The sequence below is a fragment of the Phyllostomus discolor genome, chromosome 5 (assembly GCF_004126475.2).
Source record: "Phyllostomus discolor isolate MPI-MPIP mPhyDis1 chromosome 5, mPhyDis1.pri.v3, whole genome shotgun sequence".
Lineage (NCBI taxonomy): Eukaryota > Metazoa > Chordata > Mammalia > Chiroptera > Phyllostomidae > Phyllostomus > Phyllostomus discolor.
The window spans coordinates 25,159,174-25,179,317 of NC_040907.2; the positions used below are offsets into that span (position 1 = coordinate 25,159,174).

Sequence of the window (20,144 nt, forward strand, 5' to 3'; positions counted from 1 at the left end):
GGAAGGGATGACCAGTTGAGACTGGACACAGATTTATTCTCTTTCCTCTCAGGGGTGGGGAGTGAGGAGGCTCTTGCTCCAGGGAGGTTCCTCCCAGGGCCTGTCTCAGGTCCAGCAGGATCAGGTCCAGTCTGGGGGTCACTCCCAGGACCAACTTCCCAGATGCTTCCTGCCTGGGCTGGGAGGGGCAGGCAGAGTCCTGCAGCTTCCACAATGGGGCGGCTTTCCTCCTTGAAGAGTGAGCCAAATCACCCATTCTCAGCCGGAAACACCCTGGCAGAGGGTCAGACTCCGTATCTATTGGAGAGATTCTTATAATTATGACTCAGGAACCAAGGATGGACTTCTGGAGATTCATGAACCCCTACAATTGTGTGCAGAAATCTCTATGCATGTGTATTCTCCTAGGGAGAAAGTCCAGTTATCTTTGTATTTTCAGTGGAAGCTCTGATCCTAAAAAGATCAAGAACTACTGACTGAAACCAAGAAAAAGCAACACTCTACTCCTTCCCCAGCCTGATCAGTGGGCTCAGCTGAAATCCCGATCTTCCCACAGCAGACCCCCTGCAGTCCAGACTTGCAGGAGTCACCTCTGGGGAAAACCACTTCTGATGACGAGTTTGCCCGAGACTCCCTAGTAGCCCTGTGCCCCTCAGAGCTGGACGGAGTTGGCCACGAGGCTCTAACTGCCTGCCCACGAGGTTGTTACTGAGCCTCCTTGCCTCTGGTTCTGCTCTCACCATTTCACCTCCGCTTACTTCTCAAGGTTTGCAAACCTAGGTATGTCTGGCACACGGAAGGCGATAGAAAAACACTTGGCTGCATATAACAAGTGAAGAAAAGGAGTCGTCACTGGGGCAGGGAAACCCCAGGGCTCCTCCAGACTGCTCTGGTGCACGGTTCACAGGACGACTGCACTTATCTGGACAAGGGTGCTAGAGGACCCCTCACACCCAGGCCCATCGCCCCCCACACTGTGAAGAAGAAAAGCAAGGCCTTGGGATGCTGTCCTAGCGCTGGAGGCCTGGGCACCCACTCCTACAGAGGGCCGTGGCAGCTGCGTTCCTTGGGAGTTGCTGCTGTGCTCCAACGAGCAGCCTGCAGGGAGGTCTCCTTCCCGTATTTCTCACTTCCAGGGCTTGTTGAACTCTTTTCCCCAATGGCCATGTCCCCTTGCACCTCGGGCTGGTTTTCGGTAATCAGTGTTTCTAGTTGGCTCAATTAGGTTTAATTATCCACTCACTCTGCTTCAGGAGCTCAGGCCCTGAAGAGGTGGTCCTACCAGAATTTTATGCGGCTAAAGGAGCCACAGCACGAGGCAGGTGAGGAGCCCGAGGGATGGGTTGAATGAATACCAGCCCAGAGTGAAGTGCCACGGGCGCAGGGGTGGTGCAACTGTGCTACCAGGGAGGTGACAAGGGCGACAGGTGTGCAGGGGAGGGCCAGCTCTGTAATTACACCTGTATTACAGTCTCAGTGCAACTGAGGGGCAACTGGGGCCTCTGGAGCCTGTTCTGGGGCAGGCGGTGCTGCCAGTGGGCAGACTGGAGCTCCCACGGCTCCCCTCATTCTCTCCATTGGGGACACCAGACTCACCTCCTGTGGCAGGGGCTCAACTCCACCCAAATCTTGGCTTCCTGGGCTTGGAGAACACAAGAATATTAATAGGGATCTTGCAGAAGAAACAGGGTCACCAGACTCGTGTTTTGAACCAGCAAGCAGGTGAAGTCACTGCTGTCCCAGTTCCACGGTATGCCAGGCCGCTGAGGTGTGGGGAAGGGCAGGGCTGCAGGCCCGTTCCCCAGCAGCCCCACTCCTCTAGGTAAATAAAAAAGGAAACCTCAGGGCCAACATCATTGTCCTTAGCGGAGGCCCTGGCTCACCCTCCCCCTCTTCCCCCAGCGTGTGCACGAATGGCTGACTCATAAGGGCAGGGCGTATCCTGGGGTGATGCTCCTTTGAGGAAGTGAGGAAGAGGTCAGGTCAGATACACTGACAGCATCTGTACCTGACAGGTGCTCATTAAACCTTAGTTGCTACTGAAGTTGATGAGGAAGGTGTAGGGAGGAGTTAGGAGCTAAAGGACTGAGTTAGTCTGTGATCCAGGACTTCAGACCAAGACACATTCAGAAGAAGGGCTGGTTTTATTTTCTGAAATTTTTTAATATAAAACAAAGATAAACACATTTCAACCCCACAATCTGCCAGCATGCCTTGTCTCTACAGGATCACGCCAGACTGTAAGACTAGCAGAGTCTTCAGGCGCACTTGGTTGGGAGAATAGAAAAAGCAAATCTGGGGGAAGCCTGGGCAAGTCCGAGAGCTGAGGTTCGCTCCTGAACACTAGAGCAGCCCTTGTCTTTTCAGATCCTCGTATGTCTTCTTATTCACAACATTCCCACTGGAGTCTTCATACTCTTCCTGGAAAAGATGAGCACACTGTTAGCTAGGCCTCCTGGAAGAAACGGCTGGAAACAATGTCTGGTGCCCAAGAGCACCCCGGCCGGGTCCCATGGCATTCACCCAAGACAGCCCTTCTCAGCTGGTGCTCCGGATGACAAGCCAGCCCACTGCCCCAAGACATCCCTGTGTGTACTGAACCAACTTCTCTCCTAGGGATCCAGAATGGTACTGATCGTGACCCATCCTTGAGAGAGATGAGAAAATCATTCACTCCAATCACTTCCTATGTTTCAGATGAGGAACCCCAACTGAGAAAGGCTGACCTACGACAACAGTTCAAAAGTTCCCAAGAACCCTGGTTTCTGCCCCCGAAGCCACTGCAGGCAAGGAGGGTGGAAGGAGACCAAGCAGGCCAAGCTTCCCGACTCCCGCAGTCCTGCTTTATTGGCTCCTGTGCACTGCAGCTCTGCATGCCAGTGTGAAGAGGGCGTCGCTACTGAACACCGACAACCACTGATCTGAAAGAAAAAGCTGCTCCCGTCCCTCATACACATGGCGCCCTTATCTCTGAAATCTGCTGCTTGGGGTGACGATCTCAAGACCAAAAAGGACGCCTCCCCACCTCATGCGAGGACCACCTCTCACGAGATGCTATCCTCTAAGTACATCTAATGTATGAGACATGGACTCAGCCTCTCGGCTTACGCAGCCCCGCGGCAGGACAAGACGCTGGGTGCTCCTGCTCGCCACTTCAGAATTTCAGGAGGGAATACCACCTGTCTAAAGACGCAGATTTAAAGTCTGACACACTTAGTTATTACAAATAAGTTAGGCTTACACGCCAAGAGTCAATTTTTAGATACTGTTACATCATACTCTACACCAGTGGTTCTCAACCGGTGCGCTGCAAGAATTTTTAAAACATGCAATATCTGACTATTTAGTTGGGGGCACTGACCTCTTTTCCCTTAGATTGTGTCAGATTAAGAAAATGACAACAGCCAACACAACAACAGCCATCCAGTGTGAATGAATCAAAAAAAATTTTTTTTGTCAGATTGGCAAAAAGTGTATTTTTGGCGTGCCACAGAATTTTGGTGATTAGTCTTATGGGTGCAGTGAGATGAGACAGGCCGAACGCTGCTGCTCCACACTGCGGTGGGCCAGGGACCACCTCCCACCCCCCTCCACACGGCGAGGGGCCCGTCGTCTGACGCCATTCCGGACGGCACACGGCACCCACCTCGGTGTCGGGCTGCCACCGTTCTGACGCCTTCTGCAGCTTCAGCTTGGCCCACACTGCAGGACGACAATGAACAGGATGAGCATCCTTTGGTGACACAGTGTTAACAACATCCCTGCCCCCCACCCAATTAGGACTCCCCAGGGTGACCCTGCTTTTGAAGCGCTGGCTTGCCCCAAACTGGAATTTTGGTTCTGGACCACTTGTAGATAACAACTCCATTGCAACACTTACCATAATCTTTTCTGTAAAAGAAAAGTTGCATTAAATATAACCAAAGACCTCTTAAAATAGAGAATTGATACTCTTGGAGAAAGAAGTAAATGTGTACAACCCATGGGAATTATCGGAGAAAGTGACCTGTTTCTGTGTGTGTGTGTGTTTTGAGAGTACGTTTATTAAAGCTGGGGACTGTGACACAAGGAAGGGCTCAGCATAGAGGAAGCAACGGGAGAGCCTGGGCAGGTCTGCTTTGGCTCACTGGGAAGTCAATGAAAAGGGGGCCTTGGAGACAGGTTCAGGGGTTTAGTCCAGAACGAGCTGCTGCTGCCCACTGCTCCCCTGGTTGCAAGTCTTGTAAGGTCTCTTATTGTTTAGGAGATGCACGGCTGTGGGGGAAGAGGCTCAAAATCTTGCATATAGTTAAAAGCTCCACTTTAAAGATTTTATTTGTTTTTAGAGAGAGGAGGGGGGAGAAAGAAAGGGAGAGAAACATCGATGCATGTGAGAGACATCAATCGGTTGCCTCTCGCACGCCCCCAACAGGGGACGTGGTCCACAACCCAGGGATGTGCCCTGACTGGGAATCAAACCAGCGACCGTCAGCTTTGTGGGATGACGCCCAACCCACTGAACCATACCAGTCAGGGCTAAAAGCCCTATTTTATACTCAGCATTGGGCTCTTCCCAAAGGAGAAATGGTACTGCTGACCCTCAAAACTACAGTAATGTGTGACTGTTGAAGCTTCCACATATCCAGAAGCTGCCCTTCAGCCTGGACACACCAGGGCATTGGGATAGTGCATTGTGGGAGAGGCCCTTGGCCTACCAAAGGAGAAAGCTCACTTACAAGAGACAGCATCTTCAATCTGTGTCACGTTGGCAAAGTGGGCAGTGTTTGGGATGCCCAGACACCTCATGCCGTGTGCGTGACGCCACTCCTGGAGGAGAGAGAAACAAAGAACAATGCGAAATGGAAACAGCTGAACACAGAGCATTAACTCCATTCCCCTCATGAGCGCTAACCTGACCCTTTTCAAAGGACTCCACCTAAAGGCAGCACTTCTTTCGTGGTTCATGTGTGTGAACAGCTGGCTGGGACGGACAAGAGGCAGATCCTTCCAAGCAGCACTGCACTGTGCTTGTACCTCACCGGGCTGGGTTATGAAACCTAGACCCTAGGTCCAGCAGCCTTTCAGACAAAACGTGTGTGTGAAGCCCACAGAAACTCATCACAACTCTAACTGGCCACCTCACATGCAGTCCCCACCACCCGTATGAGAAGGGTCCCTGGTGGCAGGACAGCGCCACCTTTGTAAGCACGAAGACTGTTTGACAGGGACAAGCGAGGACATGAGAGAGGACAGGGAGAGACGCCGATGCAGTGACCCTCCAGTTTACAGGCTGGCCCTCGACCCAGTCACACCAGCCAGGGTGTTGTCATTTTCTTATTTGACACTCTAAGGGGTCGGTGCCCCCGACTAAATAGTCAGGTGTCGCCATGTTTTAAAAATTCTTGCGACACACTGGTTGAAAATCATTGGTTTCATTGGTAAGATGCTGACAAGACAGAGAAAAGTATAAGCGAGAGAAAACGGAAATGAGGCTCAAACAGCAGTGGGAGGACGCCCCACAGGCTGCGGTAGGCACTAACTGCACGAGGCCAGCACTGGCGCTGAGGCCGCACGCCTGCCTTCAGACCCAGTCCTTCCTGCTCTGAGTCTCTTAAGCCCTGGGCACTGGCGGCCCTCTCGGGCGGCTCCCACCCTCTTCGCGGAAGGACTCGTGTTTTACACATCCCCTTCCAGGAGCAACAGCTCTGAGTTCCTTACAGCAAAGTGCCGCTGGAAGGCCTTGGGACCTCGGTAGGTGTAATTTCCGCAGATCTCACAGTTGTAGTTGATGTTTAGGCCGTGAAGCTTGTACAGCCAGTAGGGGATGGGCTGAAAGAAACCAGGAGACACACAGCATTAGAGGAACAGCTGCACCTGCTCCCAGAGCGGGGACCGGGGGGCATGGACAGTGGCGCGGGGACTCACTTTGCCGTCCCAGCCGAGGGGCAGGTTTTTGGGGTTGTAAATGATCTCGTTCTCCTCGTCCTCGCTTTCGCTCTCACTGATCTGCTCTTCCTCCTCCTCTTCTCGCTCCTCTCCCGTCCGTGCCTGCTTGCGCTGGACGTTTTCGTGAGTGAGATGTCGCTGTTCCTAAGGCAGGTTCGTAAATGAAAAGGGAAGTCAGAGAAAAGTAGTGAAAAGCAAGAAAGGAAATTTCCTATTTTCCCGCGACCCTTGCTGACCCTCACTGCCAAGGACAAGGCTTCCCTTCTGACAAGATAATGAAGGGAGAGTCTAATTTCCTGTCACAAATCCCGTCAGTGGCCCTCCCTGACCCCAGAGGGAAGTCAAAGGTTTTATGTCACTGGCCTAAATGACTCATGAGGCCACAGACTACCACAGAACAACAGGGAACAAAGCCGTATCTACAGTGTTTCCTGAACTGGTCCTTCTTCTCCTTCCACCTTAATGCCCTCACCCAGATGAGAGCCTTCTAACTTGCTCTGAGTCCACTTTGTTTTCAGATTTATCTGCTTAAAAGAAAACCAATCTAACGGTACACTTTGCATAAAAAACTTGCGTTGGGTTTTTACTGTTTGAAGGACAAAGTCGAAATTCCTGGCATAGCTCACAAAATTTTTCATGCTCACTGTTTCCTCTACCCGAAACATTTTCCCTCCCTCTTTCTACTCAGAACAGTCAACCTCAACGTATCACAGTGTATATCTCATTCCACCGCATCCCCGTCTCCTCTCACCACAAAGTGGGTCTTTTAGGGGCAGAAGGCCGCATCATATTCACCACTGTATCCAAAGATTTAACACAACGTCTGGAAACCAACAGAGGGCAATAAAGGGTGAAATAACGATTCGAATCGCATCAGTGCACCACCAGAGTGACCACTGGCAACCACTCTGTCCGGAACTCCTAAGAGAATGGTGCCACCTCCTGGCAGGGCAAGCAAAATGCTCTCAAAGGAGGGGAAAGTAGTGAGTACACCTTAAGTCAAGGGCAAACTGGCCTCTGGACAGCTTCAGAGGACTGGCACCGTGGACTGCTGCCTATAGTAGCAAAGCCCAAGTATACTGTGGAGAATACCAGGTCCCCAGTGTCCAGCGTCTGGCTAGCCTCCTTCTGTTGAAAGCAGTGTAACAAAGGGAACCAACAGGTGACTCCAGACTTATCACTACTATATGCAGTCCTCAAACAGGGGCAGAGTGAGGATATTCATGGCAACAGACGAAGGCCCAGAAATAAGCTCTCTGACCCAGAGCCATCCACTCACAGCACCGTCTGAGCATGTGCAAAGGGACAGCCTCTGAGAGCCAGTGAGACCTGCGCAAAGCCGACACTGCTGGGCCAGCCGGCCTACTGCTGGGACGCTGGCCGTCTTCTCCGGGTGAGTGCTGCCCTAGTCCCTGAAAGACAACTATTCTCCTCCTACTCCTTCCCCTACTTTCTGAATTAAACATCCTTGTCAGCTTAGGCCTTTTCCACCCCAACTAACCCTCCTTCCTGAGAGAATACTCAAGGAGCAGCTCAGGCAGCTTTGTGCCACGAACATTCCAGCCCCAATAAGTTTCTCACCATCTCGTAAACATGTAAGTAATGCCTTTTCATGTTAAGTCATGGCTAAAAGCTGCCGTGAGTAGCCTTTCTCTTACTTGCTTTTTGAGCATCTGATTCTTGGGTTACCTGCTGGGTGTATTCTGGAGCTCAGGCAACAAACCCACACCATTCTGAATACTGTCCTGAGAGGGAGCCTGTTCTCTCTGCCTAGGCCCCGGGGAACCGGGCAGCCCTGGGAGTATCACCTGACAGCAGACACCCAAGAAGAGAACAGGTCCTCGCCGAAGGGCCAAGCACCCCGAGAAAACTCTGTCTTCTGCTGAACTAGTTTAACACCTGCTCTTCCTCTTTGAATTCCAATTTCTCTTACTTCCATACCTTGTAGCATTTATAGTCCTCACCAGAGTCAGTGACTCACCCCGAGAATCTCTACATATTCGTAGATCTGGGCTTCGAGGAAAGCAATATCTTTGTTCCTCTCCGTGTCTCTAGGAAGAAAAAAGTTGTATGTATCACTTAAGGGTTCTTTTAACCAATGCCTTATTTCCTGTGTCGGACACTTATCCAACAGATGCATTAAAAATTCTAAGTTCATGGGAAAGATGTTGTGAAAGCAAAGGCTCTGTTCAGCCCACGGCTCGCTGATGAAGTACTGAGGTTATTTCTGGGAATGCGTGGAAGCTCCCTTCGACCTCCTTCCATGAGGCGGGAGGCGTGCCCAGATGTGTAAATCCCCACACTGAAACCTGCAAGGAGATGCAATGCAAAGAGCCAGCTCCAGGGTCTGGGCCTGATCCCTGACCCTGCTACTTAGTAACTGAGAGGGTGGATACATTTCTGGGTGGGGGTGGGAGAGGGTAATAAGGGGGATAGATGGTAATGGAGAAAAAATACAATTAAAAAAAAGAAAGTGGGGACTTCCGGCAAGATGGAGGAATAGGTGGACGCACCGTACCTCCTCGCACAACCAAGATTAGAACAACAATAATTTACAGACAGAATAACACTCAGAACTGACAGAGGATTTATCTGAATGGAAGTCGGACAGCCAAGAAGTTGAAGTAGACCCGTACATCCAGACTGGTAGGGGACGACGAGCTGGGCGGGTGCGGGGCTGGCACGGGTTGGCGGCGTGCGGAGGTTGGGGAAAATTTTGCGCAAAATCAGTGCGACAGCCATCTGGGGCGCAAGAACGCAGCGGTGATCCCTGAGTACGCAAGCTGCGGCTGGCAGACCCAGTGAGGCAGCGATTGTGGACCAGGGCAGAGCTCGCAGCCCAGGATCACAGAGAAGGGTCTGAGCCCAGGAGAATGGAACTACTGCCATTGTTCCCTCCCGTCCCCGCTCCCGCCCCCACATATAACGTCACAATCTAGCGACTGGGGTGCCCAGCCCCGGTGAGCACCTAAGGCTCCGCCCCCACACCGTAACAAGAGCGACCAGACCAGGGGGGAAAAAAAAAAAAGGAGAGATAGGGAAAGACATAAGACATATTTCCAACAGAACAGATCAGTCCCCCAGGACTCATCCTTTTGAGCGACTAAGAAATAGCCAATCTATCAGATGCGCAGTTCAAAACACTGGTGATCAGAAAGCTCACGGAATTGGTTGATTTTTGGGTGCAAATTAGATGAAAGGATGCAGGTTACGATAAAAGAGATGCAGGAAGATACACGGAGGAGAGCCAATAGTGAAAGGAAGGAATCTGAGTCTCCAAACAATACAGTGGACCAGAAGGAAGATAGAATCAACCAAGTAGGAAAGCATGATGAAATAAGAATTCAAAAAACGAGGAAAAGCTTAAGAGCATCCAGGACACCTTTAAACATTTCAACATCCGAATTATAGGGGTACTAGAAGGGGAGGAGCAACAAGTGGAAAAGTTATTTGAACAAATAATAAAGGAGAACTTCCCCAATCTGGCAAAGGGAACAGTCTTCCAAGAAATCCAAGAAGCTCAGAGAGCCCCAAAGAAGTTGGACCCAAGAAGAAACACACCAAGGCACATCATAATTACATTAGCCAAGGTAAAAACGAAGGAGAGAATCCTAGAAGCAGCAAGAGATAAGGGGACAGTCACCTACAAAGGAGTTCCCATCAGACTGTCAGCTGATTTCTCCAAAGAGACCTTACAGGCAAGAAGGGGCTGGAAAGAAATATTCCAAGTCATGAAAGACAAGGACCTACATCCCAGATTGCTCTATCCAGCAAAGCTCTCATTTAGAATGGAAGGGAAGATAAAGTGCTTTTCAGATAAGGTCAAGTTAAAGGAGTTCATCATCACCAAGCCCTTATTTTATGAAATGCTAAAGGGACTTATCTAAGAAAAGAAGATAAAGAAAAGACATGTATAGTAAAAGGACAGCAAACTCACAATTATTAACAACCACACCTAAAGCAAAACCAAAAAAACTAAGTAAACAACTAGAACAGGAACAGAACCACAGAAATGGTGGGCACATGGAGGGCTAGCAGCAGGGGGGTGGGAGGAGGAGAGAGGGGGAAAAGGTATAGAGAATAAGTAGCATAGAATGTAGGTTGAAAATAGATAGGGGGAGGGCAAGAATAGTACGGGAAATGTAGAAGCTAAAGAACTCACAAGTATGACACATGGACATGAACTAAAGGGGAGGAATGTGGGTGGGAGAGGGGGTACAGGGTGGAGGGGAGAGAAGGGGGGAAATGGGACAACTGTAATAGCATAATCAATAAAATATATTAAAAAAGAAAAAATATATATTAAAAAAAAGAAAAAAAAAAGAAAGTGGATACTTCTTATAACTTTTCTGAGTCCTTAATTTAAAAAAAAACCAGGCCCTGGCTGGCATAGCTCAGTGGATTGAACTCGGGCTGGGAACCAAAGTGTCCCAGGTTCGATTCCCAGCCAGGACATTCTTGGGTTGCAGGCTATAACCCCCAGCAACCGCACATTGATGTCTCTCTCTCTCTCTCTCTCAATCTCTCTCTCTCCCCCCTTCCCTCCCTAAAAATAAATAAATAAAATCTTAAAAAAAAAAAAATCAGGATAACAAGTCCTTTTCAGGGCTGTTGTAAGAATCAGAACACATATAGAAAGTACCCTGTATGCATGTGGCTCAAGAACGGAGTCGATGTCCAAAATAAACTTAGGAAAATATTGTTTGAAACTATCTCTAGGCTATCAAGGTAACACAGGCTCCCTAGAGCAGTTTCAACAGCGGAGACTTCAGCCACTCTCAGTCACCCAAGTACCAACTGTGCCTGGTTTGCGAGAACAAAGCACCTTCTGCCGTTAGCAGAGAAAAAGAGCAGACCGGACCTCTATGGATCAGCAATGGTGACAAAATCTGTTTTGAAGAAAATTCTGCACTAGAATAACATTTTAAAACTGCAAGCAGAGGCGCTTCCCCAACCACTCACCGCTTGGTACCCTTTGACTTGGGATTCTTCGCAAACAGGGAGGTGTCGAGTGACTCCAGGGACTTCCCTTTGGTGCTGAATAGTCTCTGGGCTCGCTCTTCTAGGGTCCTAAGGAGACAGGAGGGGAAAAGCATTTCAGGATTACTTTATCATACAGACTTGCTTACTTTTGCAGTGGTGGTGGTGGTGGGGGCGGGGGCAGGCACAGAAAAAATGGTAACAGAGCCACATAGACTACAAACACAATAAATGGGACAGTCATGACAGAAAAAAAAACAGTCTCTTACCCGCCACACTTTAAGCCTAAAGCTAAGAGTGCAGACTTCAATCTGTCCAGACCCAGGGAGGCCAACTCCTATATAAAACAAGACAAGTTACGACAGTTTTATTTAAACGGATTCTGACAAACAACAAATGCTCAAATGTAGATCGCTGCAGGCCGGCGGTGCGGGTGCTCCCGAAGCTGTGGCATGCCCACACATTCCACAGCCCACCTCCCGGCATTCAGTTCACACCCTCCGAAGGACTGGCTGACGCTGTGGTCAAGTTCACAAATAACCATACTGGTAGTGTCCCATGATCTCCACTATAGCTGAATATAGTTCAAATTATTATTTCATAGTTTTTAAAGTACTATACTTTTTTTTTCTTTTCCTTTCTCTGTATTTTCTGTAGATGTCTGGTTCCAGAAACTTACCAAGGTAAGTCCGTAACATTAAAACAGGAAAAATGAGTGGTCTCTTTGAGGAGGGAACAAGCAAGACAAGTAGACTGGCTAAAGAAAACATACCTCCCAGGAGGAAAAAGCAGAGAGGTCAAGGTGGGCTCCAGCATGCGTCAGGGCACTGCTTGTCTCTTTCTGGCAAGAAGAATACAATGTTTGTTAAGACTGAGGTTTAGAAAGAAGGCATGGGAGCCACCTCCACTATCAGGTGCCAGCTGGCTCTGTTGTTATATACCTGTATGAATAAGAATCAAAGTCCTACACGAGCAGAGCAAAACCTAAAACAAGAGACGGTACACCCTCTTCCTGAGAGTTCAGGAAGACTCAAGTTTATCCGCAGGATTTGTAAGAATATATAGCAATGATTCGTAGCACATAATCCATCCATTTCTGGTTAGTGGGAAGGCATACAGCAGTGATGACATGGCTGATGAAAAGCCTGGGCTTAGCCAATGGCGAGTGGGCCCTGACAAAGCTCCTTTCCAAGTACACAGAGAAAACCCAGCACAGTGGGCAGAGCTCCCTCATGGCCATGCCGATCTCAGGATCAGCACATACAAGCCCCAAAGCAGAGGCTAAGTTTAAAGTAAAATAGTCACTTAAGTTCCCTGGCATGTCCTCCGCCCACACCTCCACTGAAGCTCACCGGCCATCCAGGAAAGGTACCGTTCTCCCACTTCTTCTCAAAGTCATTTTGAATCTTCCCAAAAAGTTCATTCTGATCTTGAAGGGGCTTCACTCTATCTGTGTAATCCTGGAGGTACTCAAGCAGCATCTCCAGGTATCTAGAGGAGCAAGCAATTCAGAAAAAGCAAAGAGGGTCTCTATTTTGACAAACTGTTACGCCCTGTAAAATACATGTGTACTTAGAACTGTTTTGTTTTTGTTTTTGTTTTTGTTTTTAAGATTTTATGTATTTTTCAGAGAGAGAGGGGAAGGGAGGGAGAGAAACATCAATGTGTGTGAGAAACATTGATTGGTTACCTCTCACATGCACCCAAAAGGGGACCCAGCCCACAACCCAGGCATGTGCCCTGACTGGGGATTGAACTGGCAACCTTTGGGTTCGCAGGCTGGTGCTCAACCCACTGAGCCACACCAGCCAGGGCTATACTTATAGTTCTAATGATATGAAATTTTAAAAGTAATACTACTACTTTTAAAAATGAGCTTACAGTTGACTTGCTTCCTAACCTGACATCTTGATTCTGACCTTTCCTATCTTCTTTCATCCTCACACGTTAATTCCAGATACTAAAGTCTTTTATTTTTTTAATCCTCGCCTGAGGACACACCTTTCATTGATTTTAGAGAAAGAGGAAGTGTGGGGAGTGGGGGTGGTAAAGAGACAGAGAGAAACATTAACTGGTTGCCTTCCGTGTGCCCTGACCAGGGATTGAACCCCCACAACCTTTTGGTGCTCGGGGATGATGCTCCAACCCACTGAGTCACCGGCCAGGGCCTGAATACTCAAGTCCTGACTCACACATAAAAGATTTCAGGTTATCCTGACTGGGGCTGGTGGACGAACACCACAGTGTACAGATGATGTGCTGTGGAACCGGGCACCTGAAACCTGTGTAATTCTGTTACCAGTGTCACCACAATATGTGCAATACAAGGGGGAGAAAAACCTTTTAAAATTTATTTCAGGTAAAAACAAAATTTTATTTTATCACTAACCAGGGGTATAACACAAAAAGTTAACATCTATACATGAGACCCAGGCACCTCACTTCAGTCACAACCTGAGAAAGTTTAATGTTTCCCCATTAAACTCCAAAGAGAGAGGTCCCTGGATGGGAGACTTCCTTCTACGCTGAGGGAAAATTAGGAACAGTGCGGGTGTAAGACTGCAGATGGGCTCATGGACACGCATTCTTCCAGAGCCAGAGCATTACCAAGGTTTTAAAACCGTGTCACTCAAAACCCCTATCCTTCACTAAGCCTGGAAGTTACCACCAACGCCTTCCACACGACAAAATCCAGAACTCCGCTCTCAGTCCTTCACACCAAGTAGTCCACTCAAACCCAGCAGAGGCCCAGGGGCTAGTGCTGCTTACCGCTTGTACTCTGCATTCTTCCTTTCTTTAGGAATGTCAAACAACTGGTCAAAGATGGACAGGTATGTGATATAATCCAGCTTCTGGAAAGAGAAGAAAGGTGACGAGAGCTTCGGTTAGGTGTTTCCACCAGGTTACAATATACTCTCCAGTAAATAAAATCAAAATTGAATGTTGCCTAACGAGCATTTTAGCCTTTTTCTGTTCTGTCATTTAATTCCCACACTCACTGGGGAGAATAGCAGGCATACAATCAATGCTGCAAAATCGAGATCAAGTTAGTAAATGGTAAACTGAAAGGAATACTTGCTGAACATTCCCTGCCAGGCACTTGGTTAACGACTCTGACACCCACTGTATCCTAACATAACAAGCTGGAAGGTGCCATTCAATCCCTCATTCAGTCACTTATTGTGCATCTTTGGACCAAGTACATGGATACAGGTGAGAACAAGACACACCTGGAATCTGCCCTCATGGAGCTTAAAGTTCAGTCACTGAACTTTTGGGACATTTCCTCACAACTCCAGGAGGAACTTAATCATACATTTTCTTGAGATCTTTCTGAGACTGTCACATTAAATCGCATCTCCTGCAGTAAGTTATTTTTCAAATATCTTTTAAGATATCAAATAGTGCCCTGGCTGGCGTAGCTCAGTGGATTGAGCGCGGGCTGGGAACCAAAGTGTCCCAGGTTCAATTCCCAGCCAGGGTACATTCCTAGGTTGCAGGCCATAACCCCCAGCAACCTCACATTGATGTTTCTTTCTCTCTCTCTCCCTCTCTCTCTCTCTCTCTCTCCCTCTCTCGCTCTCTCCCTCTCTCTCTCCCTCCCTCTCTCTCCCCCCTCCCTTCCCTCTCTAAAAATAAATAAATAAAATATTAAAAAAAAAAAAAAAAGATATCAAATAGCCCTTTGCTGGTGAGATTGTTTTGTTTCTTCCAGGTACCAGGTACCATGTGTGCCTAACACAGGAGCATATGTGTTTGTGAGTTTTTATTTATTTAAATATTTTTATTTATTTATTTTTAGAGAGAAAAGAAGGGAAGGAGAGAGGGAGAGAAACATCATTGGGCGGTTGCCTCTTGCACGCCCCCTACTGGGGACCTGGCCTGCAACCCAGGCATGTGCCCTGACTGGGAATCAAACCAGCGATGCTTTGGTTCGCAGGCCTGTGCTCAATCCACTGAGCCACATCAGCCAGGGCTGTTTGTGAGTTTTTAAAAACATTTGTTTTTACAAAAGCAAAGTATGCTTGTATTAATAAACGTTAACAATGATTATTGTAGTCACTGTAGAAACCTGACGTTCATTTTGAATGCTGTTTCATTCTAAGAAAAACACATTACCTCTTTAGTATTTATATAACAGTTATAAAACCCAAGGAAGACACTCTAATTGCTTCATGCCCAGTAGCCCCAGCCCAGCATCCTGACTCACCCCTAGTATGAAAACCACGTTCTCCTCTCCTGGGTCTTACCTCAGAGGCCTTCAGGTTAATGTACTTGAGGTAACAGTCGTGGAGATCCAGGTAACGACCATATCCCTCTTCATCTGTGAACTCCACCAGATCTGAAGGAATCAGATACCAACGATTCAAATACTAAAGACCATGTCCTTGGACTCGGCTTTTCAAATGCGCTGCTAGTTCCTTGTTTCATGAAGCAGCCCTTCACCGAAGTGTTCTCCCTGTGCTCAAGACCCCAGCTTTCCAGGCCAGTAAATCTAAGCTAGGCTAGCACAAAATTCAGTATTTTGTCCAAGGCCAATTTAGGAGGTTAATCCAGCCCAGAGAAACCAGCAAAGAGAAAACCACTAAGAGAGCCTGGCTACAAATTTCTCTGGGGCCCTGCTTTCTAGGGCTCAGAGGGCAAACTGAGTTCCGTTATCAACTCATACTTCTGCTCGAGTACTGGATAGAGAAGTTAAATCCCACTTACTTTGTGCCTCTTCACTTGGATTCTCTCGAGCCTTTAGGAGCTCCTCAAATTCCACTGACATGGGCACACAGATCTGATGAAAAGAAGGGAAAGGCTCAGGTGGATTTTTTAACATAAAAAAAGTTGCAATATCACAAAAATGGGCTGTGTAGAAAGTGGGACTCCTGACACTTTGGTCTTTATTTTTTCTTTGTTGTTTTTTTTTTTTAAATATATATTTATTGATTTTATAGAGAGGAAAGAGAGAGAAAAACTGATTGGTTGGTTACTAATCCGACCAAAGATCAAACCCGCAACCTAGCATGCGCCTGACCAGGAATCGAACCCATGACCTTTTGGTATTCAGGACAACGCACCAACCAAGCAAGCCACACCGGTCAGGGCAGTCTGGATTTTTCTTAGGAGCCTACTACTGTTTTCCATTTACCTTTTTCTTTTCTTTTTTGTATCGTTTGACTAAATACTGCTGAAGTAACACACGCTCACAAAAACGCAAATAATATAAAAAAAGATAAAATGAAAATTCAAAGTCTTCCTTTATTAATTCTCCTGCAAATAGCTAACACTATCAACAGACTTTTTTTCAATGCCAGCCACTTCCAAAGTTTGCTGCACAACAGAAACACCTAAAAGGGCATTAAAAGACCCTGATACACCTGACACCAATTAAATCAGAAGGGGAGGGGGCGCTACTGGTACTCGTTAAAGATCTCCAGGTGATTTAAATGAGCAGCAATATTTGGAAACCACTGCTCTATGTATTTAAATACACAGAGTGGGGGAAAAGTAGGTTCACAATTCTAAGTACATGAAACACAGAATTTACTCTTGCATTATTTATTAATTTACTATTTCCCATACGAACAACTGTAAGAGCCTACTAGAGAGAAGGTGTAAGGAAAATGGAGATGTGCCACTAAGATATTCCTTCAAAAAAGAATGTGTGCCCTGGCTGGCGTGGCTCAGTGAGTTGAGTGCTGGCCTGTGAACCAAAGGGTCACTGGTTCAATTCCCAGTCAAGGCATATGCCTGGGTTGCTGGCCAGGTCCCCAGTGGGATACGTGAGAGGCAGCCACACATTGAGTTTCTCTCCATCTCTTTCTCTCTCCCTTCCTCTCTCTAAAAATAAACAAATAACATCTTAAAAAAAGAAAAAGAATATGTTATTTAGCTGCGAGCAGGTTTACAGAATATACTTTTTGAGGCCATACCTCATTTGGGTGCTTCCGGTGGAATTCTTTTATTTGCTTGAGTCTGTTATAGAATTCAGCAAATTCATTAGGTCCTGAAATGGCATTGAGCTCCTCCTTTCGTAACCTGCAATTTCGTGAAAAATTCACAGAACACAGAGCATAAAATCAGCCCTTTCACTATGGCTCCTCAGAAGCACTAACCCCTGGGTTGGCTGTGACCGTCACTTACCCATCCTTATCGTCATACAAGTCCCTCAGGTTCCCACTGACTTCCATATACCTCTGAAAGACAAACATAAACCCATCAGAACGAAGCACTCTGTACAACTAAAGAGCTAAGCACCCAAGAAGGGCTGTCTAGTCAAGGCCCAGGGAAAACTCCAGGGATGTGGTGTAAAAAGTTCCTGTGCTTTCTGGTACCTTTAGTAGAGAGCACTGATTCCTGGTTAGCTTTTGAAACAGATCAATAAAGGGGTGACACAGGGTTCCTCTACTTACATGCTACTGATGTTTTACTTTCCCTAAAAGAGTCGTAACACAGAGCCATACGCTAAACTACAGTTCCTACCTAAGACTCTCAAAGACAAAAGAGTTATCCAAGACGATTTGCACTTCCTCAGAAAGCTTGACTGAGTGGAGGGAAGGAGGGGGCAGGGGCTGTGTAGAGGTGGGCAAACGGGGGGAAAATGGGGATATCTGTAATAGTATCAACAATAACAATAAAGTTTAAAAAAGTCTGACTGAATAAATAAATAAAACATCTAAATAAAGCATCACAGGCTAAATAAAACATCACATAGGTTCCTTCAGATTCCAACTCAGGATGGAATAGGTACATGGTGTCATCTCCAAAACTTTTGGGGACAAATCTATTTTAAAATTTGGGATTTTTAAGGTTTGGAAAGGTACTATATGCTACGGAAGATACCTAGTGGAACCTGGAACAAATATTAGTAATTCTGCAGTAAAACTTATGCATTACTTACTAAGTGGGATAAAGATTTTGCCACCAAACAATTACCAAAGCAAACAAACAAACAAAAAAAGAGCCTTTTGTTTTCAGAGTATTTCAGATTTGGGAATTTATATATGGGATTAGAAATTTGTAATATTAATGATCTCCTTAAAAATCAGAAACTCTGATTAGGTCTTTCATGCCTTTCTTAACTGATTTCGAGCAAATGCAAGAAAGAGCACCGTATGAACCTCCATTTACCTATTACTCAGGTTTAATGAGAATCAACATTTTGATTAGTTTTCTGAAAGTAATAAATTGAATTATTTCTAGATAAATACAGGCAATGCAGGCACAAGTAATTAAAAGATGCGTTCTGTTTTGAAGAGAAGAGATCATACCTTCTGCGCCTGCGTAATCTACTTCTCATAACTATTCTTTGTACATCGATGGGATACAGGACGCTACTAGGGGAGTCTTCCCGCGTAATGAAGAATGAATAAGAGTTCCCCATTCAGAGAAGTGAGGAAGGACAACCCAGCACCCTCAAGCTCAGCAGCCGCGTGGACAACTCCAAGCAGACAACCCGCGACTGGCCAACCTGGCTAGTTATCTTAGGCCCCGCGCCCGCCTTGCCTCTCTTTCCCAGCTCGCTCTGACCCAAAGAGAAGCGGATAGCGGGGTACTCACATCTTGCATGGCCCGTGTGCGGTGGTCAGAGTTGATCTGGTCCCGGAGCTGAAGAAAAGCAGAGGGTGACACAGACGCCGTTAGTTCGAGTTCTGGAGTTGAAAAGGCCGCCCGAGGGCGGAACTTACGCGCTCAGGTCTCAGTGGCTAAAGCAGGGACCCCCGGGGGCGCCGGGCCCCGGGAGGAGGTTACCAAGGGCGGACCTCGGAGAGGAAGCCCTGGGAGTGGGCGGGGAGCGGGGCAGGCCTGAGAGTTAAGGAAAGCTCTCAGGGGGTACACACGGGGAGGCGGCCCAGCCGCAGACGGAGCCCCTACCCAGGCCCCACTCACTGTGGACTTCTTAGTGAGCATCTCTTTGGCCATGACATCCATGAGCCGCTCCTTTTCCTCATGATAGCGCCGCTGCTGTTCCAGAATTGTCTCCATCTTCACCCCGCCACCGCCACTTAATTCAGACCACCGACAGGGCCGGAAACAACTGCTGCCGCCTTGCTCGCCAGCGTCCCTACCGTGGCGCGTCCGGCTGCACCGAAGTTCCGCCGTGCCGGAAGTACCCCGGGGAATGGAGGAAAAGTGAGCACCACAAGGAGATCCAACCTGTGCTGTCGAGGTGGTAGCAGTGCCCTCTGCTGGCCGGGGGTGTGGTAGAGTTTGCAGGTTTCCTCTAGGGGGCAGACAAAACTCCAGGAACCTGTCGTTTTGCGGCTCCTTCCTGGGGCCCGCCAGGCGGACCGGGGGAGACTGCGTAGACTGAGGAGTACTGAAGTGCATGGATGGGTGACTTTTGACATTTGCCCCTTCTCTGGACTCAGTGTCCCTGCCAGTAAAATGGGGATGATAGTAGTTTTATATTGTTTCTTTTGTGAACGAAAAAGGGATCATATAATAAAACCCATAAGCATAGTGATGAAATGTAACCTCACAGGGTGATCAGATCATGAATTCCTGACTGGATAGGTCATGGTGAGTAGTCATGCCACAGGCATATAACCTTTTTAGTAAAGAGTTTAAGCAAGCCCTGTTCGTTGTTCTTGTGCGTGCAGGTTAACACACCTTTGAAATACCAGAGTAATCCTCTTTTCCAGGTCCCTCTTGGCCAGCAAGATTCAAGAGCTATGGGCTTGTCAAGGGCCACCAGAGCAAAGGGCTCTAGGGACTTTTTGTTGAGCAGCAACAGTCTGGGCCACTTCTTCAGCTGTTTGTCCAATGGTGGTGGATAAATTCCTAATTATATTCTTATTGACATCTATTCTGGCACTTGGGATTAGTATGTCGAGTACACTTCGTCCTATATTGTCATCATAAATTGCTAGCATTTCCCTTTTGGGTTTCATTATCTGCCTTTAGTCCTGTGGAAGTGGTTCTTTGTTAAAAGAATGTATGGAGCCCTGACTGGTGGGCTGTGGCTCAGTTGGTTGGGTGTCATCCCTGCAGGATGAAGAGTCACAGGTTCGATTCTCGGTCACGGCATATGTCTAGGTTGCAGGTTCAGTCCTGGTTGAGGTGCATATGAGAGGCAACCGATTGATGTTTCTCTCTCGCACTGATATTTCTCTCCCTCTCTTTCTCCTTCCCTTCCCCTCTCTCTAAAAATGAATAAATAACATCTTTGAAAAAAGAAGAGAGAACTTTTGGAAAGGCAGGGATCCTTATGAATAAATAAAGACATGATAAGTTGTCCCAGCAAGCAA

General features: G+C 47.5%; 1 protein-coding gene across 1 annotated transcript; it reads right to left on the reverse strand.

The window, feature by feature from the left end:
• Nucleotides 1-2,128: 2,128 nt before the first annotated feature.
• On the reverse strand, nucleotides 2,129-18,985 carry SF3A3 (splicing factor 3a subunit 3). The gene is made up of 17 exons (XM_028513703.2): nucleotides 18,784-18,985; nucleotides 18,454-18,501; nucleotides 17,038-17,090; nucleotides 16,827-16,932; nucleotides 15,616-15,688; nucleotides 15,156-15,247; nucleotides 13,675-13,757; nucleotides 12,258-12,396; nucleotides 11,678-11,746; nucleotides 11,175-11,242; nucleotides 10,888-10,995; nucleotides 7,907-7,976; nucleotides 5,905-6,069; nucleotides 5,698-5,808; nucleotides 4,716-4,806; nucleotides 3,647-3,702; nucleotides 2,129-2,421 (listed from the first exon to the last, which is right to left on the reverse strand). Exons 1-17 carry the CDS (start codon nucleotides 18,877-18,879, stop codon nucleotides 2,344-2,346), a joined length of 1,506 nt encoding a protein of 501 aa, XP_028369504.1. The 5' UTR covers nucleotides 18,880-18,985; the 3' UTR covers nucleotides 2,129-2,343.
• Between the last annotated feature and the right edge of the window lie 1,159 nt (nucleotides 18,986-20,144).

What these genes read in the sequence shown, in the direction of transcription:
- SF3A3 (XM_028513703.2), bottom strand. Translation starts at nt 18,879, where the DNA reads ATGGAGACAATTCTGGAACAGCAGCGGCGCTATCATGAGGAAAAGGAG. An exon ending in TTGTATGACGATAAGGATGG is followed by an intron (nt 16,933 to 17,037) that starts GTAAGTGACGGT and finishes ACGAAATTGCAG; the next exon opens with GTTACGAAAGGAGGAGCTCA. An exon ending in CTGCTTTTTCCTCCTGGGAG is followed by an intron (nt 11,243 to 11,677) that starts GTATGTTTTCTT and finishes TGTTTTATATAG; the next exon opens with GAGTTGGCCTCCCTGGGTCT.